We start from the raw sequence: 12888 nt of genomic DNA, 5'->3' as shown, positions 1-12888 counted from the left end.
TCTGCCTCTCCCTGGTACTCTCTGCCAGCAGACCCATCTGTGGGGACTGCAAGCTACGCTGCTGACATCAGACTAATGGGGCACAGATTATAATTATTTGATTAATAAAGGGCACAGATTATTATTAGGCAATGGGTTGCTATCTGTATTGTTTGGCGGTCACGTGGCAAACTATTATGTGGCATTTATAACTCAGCATGGGGCCTAGAAGGAGGGGACTCAAAGCATTGGGCCCACCACTCACAAGTTCTAACTCTGATACATATATAAATATCCTACTATCATATATATAGTTATTAAATAGATAGATATGTATCATACTGTATATCTATCTATTTAGTAGCTATCATACTTGTATGTGTTTAAGTTTTGGGTTTCTTACACAGGTCTGTGAGAATGTATTGCTCTATAGTCTGAGGTAATCTTAACAAAACAGTATGTAATATGGGTAAACTCTTTACACGTAAATAATCTGGTAAAACAATCATAGAACCTTGTGTAAAAAAAACATCACTAGCTAAAGAGGTGTGGATCTTCCTAAGTATTTTTCAAGGACATGATATATTCTTTTAAGCAGTTAGTGTACAAAATAATTTAATACAAGATGAGGCATTTAGTCTGAAAATATGGCAATTAAATAGTATCCTTTCAATCATAGCATTAATTTAAAAAAATTTCACTCAGACTCCAACAGCCAGGAGGGGAATAAATGTTATATATTCATTTATATAATCATGAGAAGGTCAACTGTGCTGTACTAAAATACAAACATTAATATGATCAAATCAATTTACACATAATCTATATCAAATACACAATCCATAGTAAATGAATCATATACCATAGAGTCACTGTTGTGAAGTGTTTAATTTTTTTTTAGTTAGAACATAATTATCTTAATATGTCAAGGATATTTTCTAGAGATATAGAAATGTATCTTAATTGTTATTACAATTGCTTAATCATCACTATAATGAATACTATGATACTGAACTCATGACACACACACACACATATATATATATATATATAAAACAGATGTGCATGCGTGTTTTATATATACTGTACATATATATATATATATATATATATATATATATATATATATATATATATATAGTATATGGCATTAGTTATTATGTGTCTTAGGTTGAATGAATATGTATACTGTACTTAGAGTATGCTTTTTATTTTGCACAGAATAAGACGACCCTGATAATAACAAGATAAATAATCCTACTGCGATAAATCTGACCAATTTCCGATGAATCAGCAACTGTATTATGTCTTGGGGGAAACATATTTTTAAGCAATTAGTCCCCACTAGTGTCTTGTTATGCAATACAGATAGTACCATACCACACTTTAAATATTTACATATAAAAGGATCTCTTTTGATATATGCCAGCAGATGTAAAAATGACATCAGTAACCCCAAACATCTGGCTTAATACACCAACCATATCGGTTCATGATGCCACCTTTAAGAGAGTGTGGTAAATGGGGGTGGGGGGTGCATAAATATGCAGTGGGGCTGAGTGATTGGATGTGTAGGGAAGGGATATAGAAATGTAATGTGATTATTCCAGCCCCATCCAGGATTCAGGAGAGAGGAGAGAACTCCCCTTCCAGCAGGGACTCATGCATCAAACTTCAATTTTCCGGACGATTGAATTAGTGATTTTTTTTCTCCTGAACTAAAATACACTTAAGTCTTTGGGATTAATTACTACGTTCTGGTCCCTCAGACTGTAGTATTACTTATCGTTGCCACGTTTGACATCCTCCCTGACACCTCATAAAATAAGGAACTGAATTCCACTGACTCAACCTGCAGCAGCCCTGTTGGATCATGCAGGGGGGTGCACTCATTTTGGGAGGTTTTTGATAAGTGAACAAGATGAAATATGGACCTCATGTCACCTTTCCAGGTACCCTGTGGGAGATCATCTGGCAGTGGCTATAATCATATACACAAAATACAGTACATACTAAGCTATGGATGTGCGTACAGGGCAATACACAGACGTAGTGGAGACAAGGTGGGAGTTCTAGAATGGAAACAAACGGCCAATTGTGTGTGAGGTATTATTCCAGCACCCATGAGTGTACTTGGCAAGAATCTCTAGACATCCCCTTAATGCCAGAGGAAATCTTATACATTTATGAGTCTCAAATCCCAATGCAAATGCTGAACATGCTGCGCGCCAGGGATGAGTTCAGATCTGAAGCTGAGATATAATTCACATCACTGAGCTTAGACACTGGAACACCTGCTTGTTACATACACTGCACGTTTAGTTGTGCTCTAGAACGTAGTCCCAGCCCACAGCCTCGCAGACCTCAGCTATTGCACCAGGCAGGCAGAAATTTAATTACAAGCGCACTCTTGGGTCGTCCACATGGGTAGACTTTATGATCCACCGGAATAAATGCAGCCTTGGCGCATTAACTGTACTGACATGGCAAACAGATCAATACTGGAAATCTTCACATCTCCGGGTATTCGGGTTTCTTTCTTCCATCTCGCTCCATACAACACAAATCGATTGTGTATCAAGTTGAAAGGGTGTCACCAAGTACAATTCTGTGTATCGATTGTTCTGTCACCCGGGTGACGATTCTGTCCAAATACTAGGCTGTGAAGGATCTCTACTGGCAAGGGTTGAACATCGGAACCATGGGCTGAGGAATATATATATATATATATATATATATATATATATTTACAAGCACAACATGAGCTACGGTAATATATATAATGTATATATATATATATATATATATATATATATATATGTATATATATGCACACACTGTATATACAGTGTGCATATATATATATATATATATATATATATATATATTGCCGTAGCTCATGCTATGCTTGTTTAAATACAGCTAGTGAACATACAGATAGATGATAGATAAATATTTACAATAACAGATCTCTCTCTCTCTCTCTCTCTCTCTCTCTCTCTCTCTCGCTATACATCGGAATCTTAGAATGTGAACTGATACCATTACCACTGGCCTGAACACCTTGCCGCAGATTCGGTCCTAAGTAAATGAATTAAACAAAAATAACCAAAATAATGACAGCTATAATGGCAGTAATATTTGCCCCAGTACCTAACTAATAAATTACTTTATACAGTACATGGCAATGACTTGTCACCAGGAATCGGTATGTATGTTGGCCACTCCTAACTAGCTTTATATCAAACATTTATTTACACCATCCCTGAAAGCTGTGGAACAGACAGTGCACTTATTTTTGCTGAATGGGTATATTACCAGCCTTTGCCACGTGTGGTAAACTTCACTGCCCTCTTTGTATTATTCATTCAACCATTTATCTCCCAGCACATTTCAGGACAAAAGCTCTAACCCAAATTAACTCTACTCCGTTCTCCCTTTCTCCTCTTCCACTCCATTGAATTGTAGCGTTTTCAGCCTCATTAAACCCACTCTAAAACAAAGGGATAAAAGCAAAAGAGGGGAGAGGATAAAAAGAAAAAAAAGGAAAAAAAAAGAACAAATAAAAAGGCTTTAACTAGATCCTGGCACAAGTGTCACAGGGGCTAACATTTACGACTTGCCATCTTAGCATAAAGCACTTTAGTTGAAGATTGAAGACTATGTAAAGGGGGAGGGGGAGTAAGAAAAGACAACAAAAACAATCATATATGGACAAAAGTCAAACCTATGATTCCCACCCAAAAAAAAGGCAGAGCAGTGTTCTCCAAGGCAGGGAAAGGGGGTAAAGTGGATTTCATTGTAATTCATAGACTTGCTCAGAATGCCAGTAAACACATGGAATTGCACAGATGCCCTTCATGAAGAGAGAGCCATGTATTCATTATTGCTTTTGTAAAGTGGAGTTAAACAGTCTCAAGGAGGGTTAACCCAATCCATCAAATTGTCTAAAAATTGTGAAGGAAATTCAGAAACCATATGGCCTCCAAACGCTCTTCTCATTCTCTGTGAAGGGCCACGCTTGTCTCAGCATTGGGAGCTGCAGGAGGCTGTGCACGGACCATTGTCACTTGTCACATCAGGGAAGGGGACTCATTTGTCCCCAGTTTTCATGCTTTACGCTAAAATTATAGCCCCATCCATTTTCAAAGCGAGAGAGAGAGATTTATATAGCCTCGGAGAAACTGGCCCAAAACTCAGTGGTTTTTTTTTTTAGACCCTTCTCCCCCCCCTCCTCTCTCACTCCGCCAGATTTGAGCTTCTCACATAAATTTTGCAAAGAAAAGCAAAACATGGGTTGCTGGGTCAAAAAGGCAAGGCACACTTTGGATATAAAATCACCATTATGCTGAGGTTTTAAACTCAAAATACTCTGATAGGGTGCAGGTTCAGGGCAGACATAGGTGCTGATTATCGCTATTTAAAGGAATGTACTTTGCCCACATGTGGATCAAACGGGTGTTGTGAAGAGCCCTACATATGTTTTATTCATTCCAATTACCGATATAATTCAACAAGTTAAAATCGTTTTAGTTATTTATATTGTTATACAAAAGACAATCCACGTGTTAACGTTATAGGCAATTGGTCGTAGTAGTAATAATAATAATACTAATAATGACAACTATATATATATATATATATATATATATATACATATATATATATATACCTATGCAAAGATGCAATATACATTTGTAATATTATTAAAATGTAATTTATTTTATTATTGAATTTGAAAAAGATTCTCTGTACAATTTCAAAATAAAGTAAACAGACCAGCATTGATTCTGGCGCTTAAACTTAAATAGCAGGCCTTTACAATGTTCTTTTTTTTTTTCTTCTTTTTTTTTTACAATTTTAACAAACCCTTTTTTTGTCTGTACATTTCATATTTATATAACTTTTTTTTAAATGTAGTATTATGCCGTCGTATTTCATCGTATCATGCAAATTTCTAGAAACAAGTAAAAAATTATTGATTCGACCTTTGTATTAATATTAAGAAAGGTAGGGTTATTTAAATAGAATAAGAAAAAAACACATGAAGAAAATATATATGGTAAATGGTAGAACGAGATACATAATCAGAGATGAGAAAATGACATACCCTGGCAAACACATGCCATGTAGGGAAAGAAAATAAAATCCAACAAAACGTAAACAGTGATGTAAAGAAAGCAAAAGAAATCATAAAAAAATCCGTGCAATTTAAAATAGAAAATAATCATGACAAGAAAAAGCAGATCAATTGAAAATAGAGAAAAAGGTTGTGTCGCCAAATACTCATTAAGATTATTTTTTTCCCCCCAAAGCTACGTGATGGGTAAATTATTTAGAGGTTAAGAATCAAAGCTTAAAAAAATATGTTTAAATATTTGTACAGAAGCCATACACAATTGCACCATTCCAAAAATAAAATAAAACAAAATATTTATAATAATAATAATGAACAAAAAAAAAAGAAGAAAAACTACCTGATCGGGCAGTCGTAGTAATTTAAGTCTTTTTTGTGTGTTTTTTTATATTTCTTATTGCTTTAATTGAAAAGAAACTGCCTTGGGTGTAAGGTATGATTTAGTTTTCAGCAATGTTTTATGAAACAACAAGCGCAGCATACAAGCACTGTCCATTCTTGCTTTCATGTTAGTCTTTTTCGTGTGTATTATAATGAATAAAAAAATAAAATAAAAGTCAGTCGTCAACATCTATTTCCACGTCATCTTCATCCTCCGAACACTCCTTGCTGGTGTGCCCTTCTGTAAGAGGGGATGAGGGAGATAGCTGGAGGTGGCTGTCCAGCACCAGCTTGGGGGACCGGGACCTGCTTTTGACGCTGCTCATGGACTCCGAGTCCTCCAGTTCTGATATGGTGAGCACTGCTTCCACCGAGGATGGGCTGAGTTTTTTGGAGGACTCCACATCTGCTTTCATCTCCTCCAGGTCTCTCTTGAGTTTGGCTCTGCGGTTTTGGAACCAAGTAATGACCTGGGCATTGGTCAGTCCAAGCTGCTGAGCGATTTGGTCCCTGTCGGCCGGGGACAAATACTTCTGATACAAAAATCGTTTCTCCAGCTCATAGATCTGGTGGTTTGTAAAAGCTGTTCTCGATTTTCTCCTCTTTTTAGGGGTCTGCCTCTGACCAAAAATGGTCATCCCATCTCGCCCTGAAAGTAGAAGATCATTTCGTCAGGACTCTAATGAACCTTTCAAAACACCTTAATATATTTTATTTATTATTTATTTCAAGTTCAGTTCTGTGCAAAAAAAAAATGTAAAAAGAATATCAGCAAACATTTTTCTTAATCTCTCCAGATATACACCAAGAAAAGTAATTTACAATAATTATTCAGTATTTGTCCTATGCTAACAGAAATATTGTTTCATCATTTTATTCGCTTTAGTATATTTGTAGTACAGCGATAAAAGCTGAAGCAAATAAAATTGAAAAACCAACTTTCAATGATGTAATTCACTCAACAAAAATATCAACACTAATAATTATAATAATAACTATTATTATTATTATTATTATTATTATTATTATTATTATTATTATTATTATTTGTCTTGTGGCTGTAACGGCTATTATATTTGTTTCAATTACCCGAAAAAAATAAATAAAGACTTGATCCCTACCTTCAGCAGCCTGCAGGACACTGACTTCCAGACCTTTGAAGGTTTTGCTGGCCAGCTCTTCCAGGGCACATAGAGGTGAGGTCTGGGAGAGGAGAGTCCTGCTGGACAGGGGTAACCCCGCAGGAGGGGGCTTCTCAGAACTGGTCAGTAGGTGAGCTGTCCCACAGATGGTGTAACTTCTCCTGACTGAGGGCTTGTTCAGGATGTCCTCAATGCTGAAGGGAGTCAAGGGCTTGTTAGAATTTGCAGGAGGTGGCAAGTGGTCCAAAGCGTTCCTTCTCCTCTCTTCCACAGAGGATGATTTGGCTTCTTCTTTGGAAGTCATTTTGAGCTCCACAAAGGCGAATGCTTCTCCCCCCCAAAAAAGTTCTCTCCAGTAAGTCCAAGGTCTCTCTTCTTGCTGTCTTCTTAAAGGCAGCCTCGGCAAGGTTAAAATGAATTTAAAAGGGGGGGAGGGAAGTGGGAATGAGCACTTACAGATTCCACCACCCTGATTCGAAGATTACTTTTTGCACAATTGTCCAAGAAGCTGACTTGCTGCTTATAATCTACCCCCTCGCTTCTCTCCCTCAGAGTCAATGCAGACTACTCCCAACTAAATTCATCCTTCAACCGGGGAGAAAGACAGAAAAAAACACACTGAGAGACTGATACATTGACTATGGCTAACAAGTTATTGTTGATTGGGATGTAATCAATTATCTCCGATGGCATGTCTCTCACTCTCTGGCTGCCTCTCCCTGCCTAATGCAGGCGTTTGCAGGCTGGGAGCTCCATTAATTACCAGGCACGGCTGGTAGGTGGAGCCCAGCTGAATTATAATGCCTAATGCACTTGTCACTTTCTCCCCCCTTATCATTTGTTTGGCCATATATATTTTTTAAATTACATTACCCACAGTACATCCAGCCTTTATTCAATAAGGATATTGCCATACGAATGAAAAACTAAAACAAACAAAAAAAACCCCAGTATGTCTCTTTGTTTTTTTTTTTCTGTTTTTTTTCCACCCCATTACCAATAGAGAGATGATTTTATCGCTTCCGTCGCTCAAAAAGAGCAGAACGTAATTGCGGATGGCAGGTAAGACAATGGCATGCTTAATATATATATATATATATATATATATATATATATATATATATATAGATGATCCCTGTTATTTTTCCTCTTATGATATATGCACACACACATTGTTTCATTGTTTAAAATCATTGTATATACCTGTTATTATCTTACAGTGCGTTTTTGCTTACTATATTGGCAGCTTTGCATTTAATATGTGTGTAGATTATGTACTTTGCATTGTCGTTTCATGGCGTTCTCGGCTATATTTAATTGGCAGTGATATTAAAACCTTAGGGTCCCTGAAGAATTTTCAGTGTTAATTTCCCTGCGTTATTTAATTGCTAAACCCTTTTTATTTGTACTAGTCGGCTGGTAGTATGTTATTGTTGTCATTATTGCCATTATTCATATTTTTATTGTTACCTTTGTCATGGGTGTTTTATGTCTGTATTAAACCAAACAGAAGGCAGAGCTGGGTAAAAATACTTCTTAATATCTCACATTTGAGCTACACGTTCCGATCACTTTAATAAAACTCCAGATGCATCTCAGGCTAAAATGCAACCAAATGATGGCGTATATGCCCTGACATTTGACGCTGGCATTCAGTGGGTGCAGAGAGACGAACAGGGGACGGTGAGTGTAATCCCTGTGCTCCTCTCTGAGCTCCGGGAGGCTCGTAAATCCAGCTCCCTTCCAGAGTCCGCAAAATAACTCCTCATCTGATACAAATATGAGATAGATCTCACTAAACCCCTCGTACATATTGTAAATGCACATTAAGGTGTAAGATAAGATAGGATGGAGGATACAGTTAGGTAAGGCCTGGGCTCAAGGTCTGACTCACTCGCATCTCATGCTTTCTGCTGGAAGTATTTATTTTTATTATAGCAGAACGATACAGAAGGACCGAATCAGACAGAGCTATATATATATATATATATATATATATATATATATATATATATATATATATAAACAAATATATATATATATATATATATATATACAAAATTAGCCAATACAATATATACCTCAATGTTTGTTTTTTTTCAAATGCCTGAATGTATATTTTAGTTATTGCTTTATGACATGCGGAATACTAATTGCACCAAATTTCACACGCACTCCAATTGCAATGATAACAATTATTCGACAGATTGATAGATTATATAGATAACTAACTGACTAGAATATGAGACTTGTCTATCTATCTATCTATCTATCTATCTATCTATCTATCTATCTATCTATCTATCTATCTATCTATCTATCTATATTTCATGATATATGTATCTTTTACCCTCCCTTATTTCATATGGGAACGAAAGCTCATAGAAGTTACTGGCTCCATCTCTTAAAGGGGCCGTCGTATGTGTAACGTGTTAGTACAGTATCTGTAGTGTTTTGTTTAGCACGCTGTAATGATATTATCAGGATGAAGATGTACAGGGCAGTGTCTGCTGCCCATCATCTACCCTCTGCCTTTATTCTGAGATTCCGATCTCTCCCTGACGCTCTAATCCTAATGAATGATGCAGTGATTGGTTCCTTCTAATGATCTGTCCACCCTGTTATAGCTGCTGATTTTATAATGAAGAATATAATGGCGTATATGAGCTGGGTTTTTCCGAGTGTGCTTGAGTTTGTGATCAGTATTAAATCATTGATTTCTGCGCCCCTTCTTCATTGGCACCGGTAAAAAAAAAATATAATTATATATATATATATATATATATATATAAAACTATATATATATATATGGTTCTGCTCTCTACTGATGACTGAACCAAGTTTGCTATTTGCTACTTAGCGAAATGTCAACCTTAAAATGTTTGTTTGTGCAATCTACAATTTTTCATAATGGCCAGTGGGGCACTAAAACTTACCCTTAGAATAAACAAAAAAACAAAAACAAAACATATACAGCATTTAATTTAACTTTATACAGTGCATTTGGGCTATTTGACCCTGACTTTTCCAGTTGTGTGTGTAGATATATATATATACACATGTATATAGAACCCTATAGCGACAACAGTATAACTAACGGCATTTTGTAAATGTCTACATTTGTCTCTATATCAAACTTGAACACTTATCTGTGTAAGTAGGTGAAGGTAGGTGTGTGTTATGTCTTCTGATCACGTGAAGCCGTCTGACCAATGGAGTTTCTTCATTTCCCCATCACAATATATTGATAAAACAAAAACAAAGAAGCAAAGTGTATGAAGTCTGTGCAGACCCTGCTGGTCATTACTAATGTGTGTCTGTTATCTTTATTACTTACACAGGTATTGGCCAGAGAGAGAGCAGAAGGCATCGATGTGGGTGACAGGATGCAGGAGGATGGAGGTACTTTTTAGCAAGAAATCATATAACATATCTATTTAATTTATTTATCTATCTACCTACCTACCTACCTACCTATCTATCTATTTGTCTATCTCATATCTATCTATCTATCTATCTATCTATCTATCTATCTATCTATCTATCTATCTATCTATCTCATATCTCTCTCTCTCTCTCTCTCTCTCTCTCTCTATCTATCTATCTATCTATCTATCTATCTAATCTATATATCTGTATCAGATAAACACAATTGCTTCCTATACTATAACCTGCTCCGAAATTCATCTAAGTTTGATGGTGTTATCAATTGTCTTCACAGCAATTACAATAATTTATGACATTTATATACACAATCTTAGACATTTGATTGACCTTGTTGTGAATAAAGATGATCCCAGTGTTCTATTGCACAGATTTTGGTGAAGAAGATCTTCTGTATTTCTAATAAACTAGCAAACCTTATGAAGATTCTACTCAATGACCTTACTCAGTAAATATTTCAGATGGTGAATATAAGACAACTGAATATGTTCTTTAATGTACACAGGTATAAATGTTTGGATTGCAAATCCCTATGTAAAAATATAACAAAATTCCCAGAAGCTGGTATGATCCTGTTGCATACATGACCAGAGAAGTACACATTGATGACATCACTGGGCGGAGTCTAGTTTTTGTGGGCATCGGGACAGCCTGACAGGCCAGTAATGTAGATGATCTGATTCCTGCAACTCATTGTCTAATTACCCTAGTCTTGGCCACAATGATAAAGGTCATCTAGGCGATTTTCTATACATTTATTGTGGGGTTGTTTGTTTGTTTTCTGCTTATAGATAAACATGATCATTGCATCTGGTTTTGCAATGGAGACGTATTTGAAGTTGTATTAAGTAATCATTTGAAACCATATTGTTTAAAATCATTATCATTAAAGCTTACACTATTAATAGGACTCAGGTATTTAGTGCTAGTCTTTTAACAAGTGTCACCGAATTAATTGCCATAATCTATTTATTTTTGCCGAAGACCTCGTAAATTCACAGACATAAAATAACGTCTGGGGCTAATATACACTACAAATCCCCAGATTAATGAAAGGAACGCTGCAGATTGGGAACAGCGATTGATGTGAAAGGCGTAGTAATGACTACTTGCAGCGTTTCAAAGCAAAGATTGGATTCTCTTGAAATCTGCAATGTGGGCAACCATATAATAAGGACATAAAAAGCCTATATCAGTACATACATAGATAATAATAATATCACCACCACCACATCACTTATCCATTGACTACAAAGAAAACGATTATAAATGAGTCATAGAACGGTGTGGCAAAGGTTCTGCATGTAAATACGAACTACAGTATATAGGGCTGTAGTGAATGTATCAATTCCATTGAAAGCATTAAAGTATTTACAGAAATGTTACACATGTAACTTGAAACAATCTCTCTGGTTTTTACACCACATACATTAGCAAATGTAGATTAGCATTAATTTGATTCACTGGATTGTGCCAAAGTTCCAAAGTTAGGGAGGGTGGGAGGTATAGGAACATCTGCCTGAAATGAAGTTGCTATATTATGTAGAAATTGAATTAAACTCTCGGAGTCACTAATTTGAAAGAAGGACATTTCGGCACTATTGACAGTGTCTAATTCAATAGCATACCACATACACATCCTACGTATATGATAATATATAATATATTTATTACAGAAAACTTGTCTATAATATTGTTATTGTCTGCTTTCTTCAATACACTAATCAGTGCAAAGGATAAGGACAGGACCGTACAGAGTCAGCAGGAATTCTAGTAGATTAAAAAGATTCACCCTGCCTGCCACAATAGTTAGAGTGGGTTGGAAGGAAACCTCACAACATGCATAATAAGAATTTAGAATAACATGTAAGGATTAACAAATTCTGGATTCATTTTAATGACACAGGAGTGTTTGTCCCATCAAACTAGAATCTAGTAGTTGGGGAATTGGATTGTTACGAAAGCACAGGTTCTCAAACTCGGTCCTCAGGACCCCAAACTGTGCATGTTTTCCAGGTCTCCTCACAGAATCACAAGTGAAATAATTAGCTCCTCCTGTGTATCTTTTAAAATGTGTCAGTGAGTAATGAATACACATGTGCACCTGCTAGGAGACTTGGAAAACGTGTCCTGTGTGGGGTCCTAAGGACCGAGTTTGAGAACCTCTGTACTAAAGCATGCTAGCCAGCCCAGGGTGGCTGCTTACTGCACTGATTATATAGGAAGGTCCAGGCTGGCTTATTTTTTTTTTTTGAGTTTACAAATTACACCTCTGGTCACGCATATAGAACTTTTATTCTAAAACTTTGTTTTCTTTCAATGAAATATGAATATATATATATATATATATATATATATATATATATATATATATATATATATATATTCACTGTATATAAATGTAAGATAATTCTAAGTTAGTTTATCCAGCCTTTTTAAAGTCAGATCTTCCTTTGTTTGTCATGAGAACAATGAGAATTTTACTAAGTCTTATATAAACTGACATTAGGATTATTATTGGGGAATCCAGCAGGTTTCACACTATCATTGTTATGTGGTCAGCATCCCTAGTAACTGAGCTCCCCTTTGCTATGATATAGGTATTAAAACGTGCTAAATACGTGGTGCTGTATAATTAGAGATTGTATGTTGGATCAAAGGAGATAACTTGACATTTCCTCAACTTTGCTGGTTGATCAAAACTTTTCTAGAACTAATCTGCAATTAGACATGCACTCATTGTTTTTCATTATTGTCACCAAATGATCAGATGATTTTCTATATCTTTGTAAATATGTATTCCTC

At 35.9% G+C, this 12888-nt stretch overlaps 1 protein-coding gene and 1 long non-coding RNA gene across 2 annotated transcripts in view; one reads left to right on the top strand and one right to left on the bottom strand.

Moving 5' to 3' along the window:
* Positions 1-4747: 4747 nt before the first annotated feature.
* LBX1 (ladybird homeobox 1) lies at positions 4748-7353 on the bottom strand. Its single transcript, XM_088475198.1, has 2 exons — positions 6619-7353; positions 4748-6146 (listed from the first exon to the last, which is right to left on the bottom strand). Exons 1-2 carry the CDS (start codon positions 6941-6943, stop codon positions 5674-5676), a joined length of 798 nt encoding a protein of 265 aa, XP_088331324.1. The 5' UTR covers positions 6944-7353; the 3' UTR covers positions 4748-5673.
* A 58-nt stretch (positions 7354-7411) lies between these two features.
* The window catches only part of LOC148521413 (uncharacterized), an 87161-nt gene continuing 81684 nt past the window's right edge, over positions 7412-12888 (top strand). Inside the window, exons 1-2 of the long non-coding RNA XR_015878825.1 lie at positions 7412-7701; positions 9981-10041. This is a non-coding gene — a long non-coding RNA (uncharacterized LOC148521413). The remainder of the gene's footprint in view (positions 7702-9980; positions 10042-12888) is intronic.

The sequence above is a fragment of the Taudactylus pleione genome, unplaced genomic scaffold (genome assembly GCF_031769625.1).
Source record: "Taudactylus pleione unplaced genomic scaffold, aTauple2 ptg000165l, whole genome shotgun sequence".
NCBI lineage: Eukaryota > Metazoa > Chordata > Amphibia > Anura > Myobatrachidae > Taudactylus > Taudactylus pleione.
Note: the sequence above shows the minus strand (reverse complement) of the source record. Positions and strands in the feature narration are given on the sequence as shown.

What these genes read in the sequence shown, in the direction of transcription:
- LBX1 (XM_088475198.1), bottom strand. Translation starts at nt 6,943, where the DNA reads ATGACTTCCAAAGAAGAAGCCAAATCATCCTCTGTGGAAGAGAGGAGA. An exon ending in TGTCCTGCAGGCTGCTGAAG is followed by an intron (nt 6,147 to 6,618) that starts GTAGGGATCAAG and finishes TTCTACTTTCAG; the next exon opens with GGCGAGATGGGATGACCATT.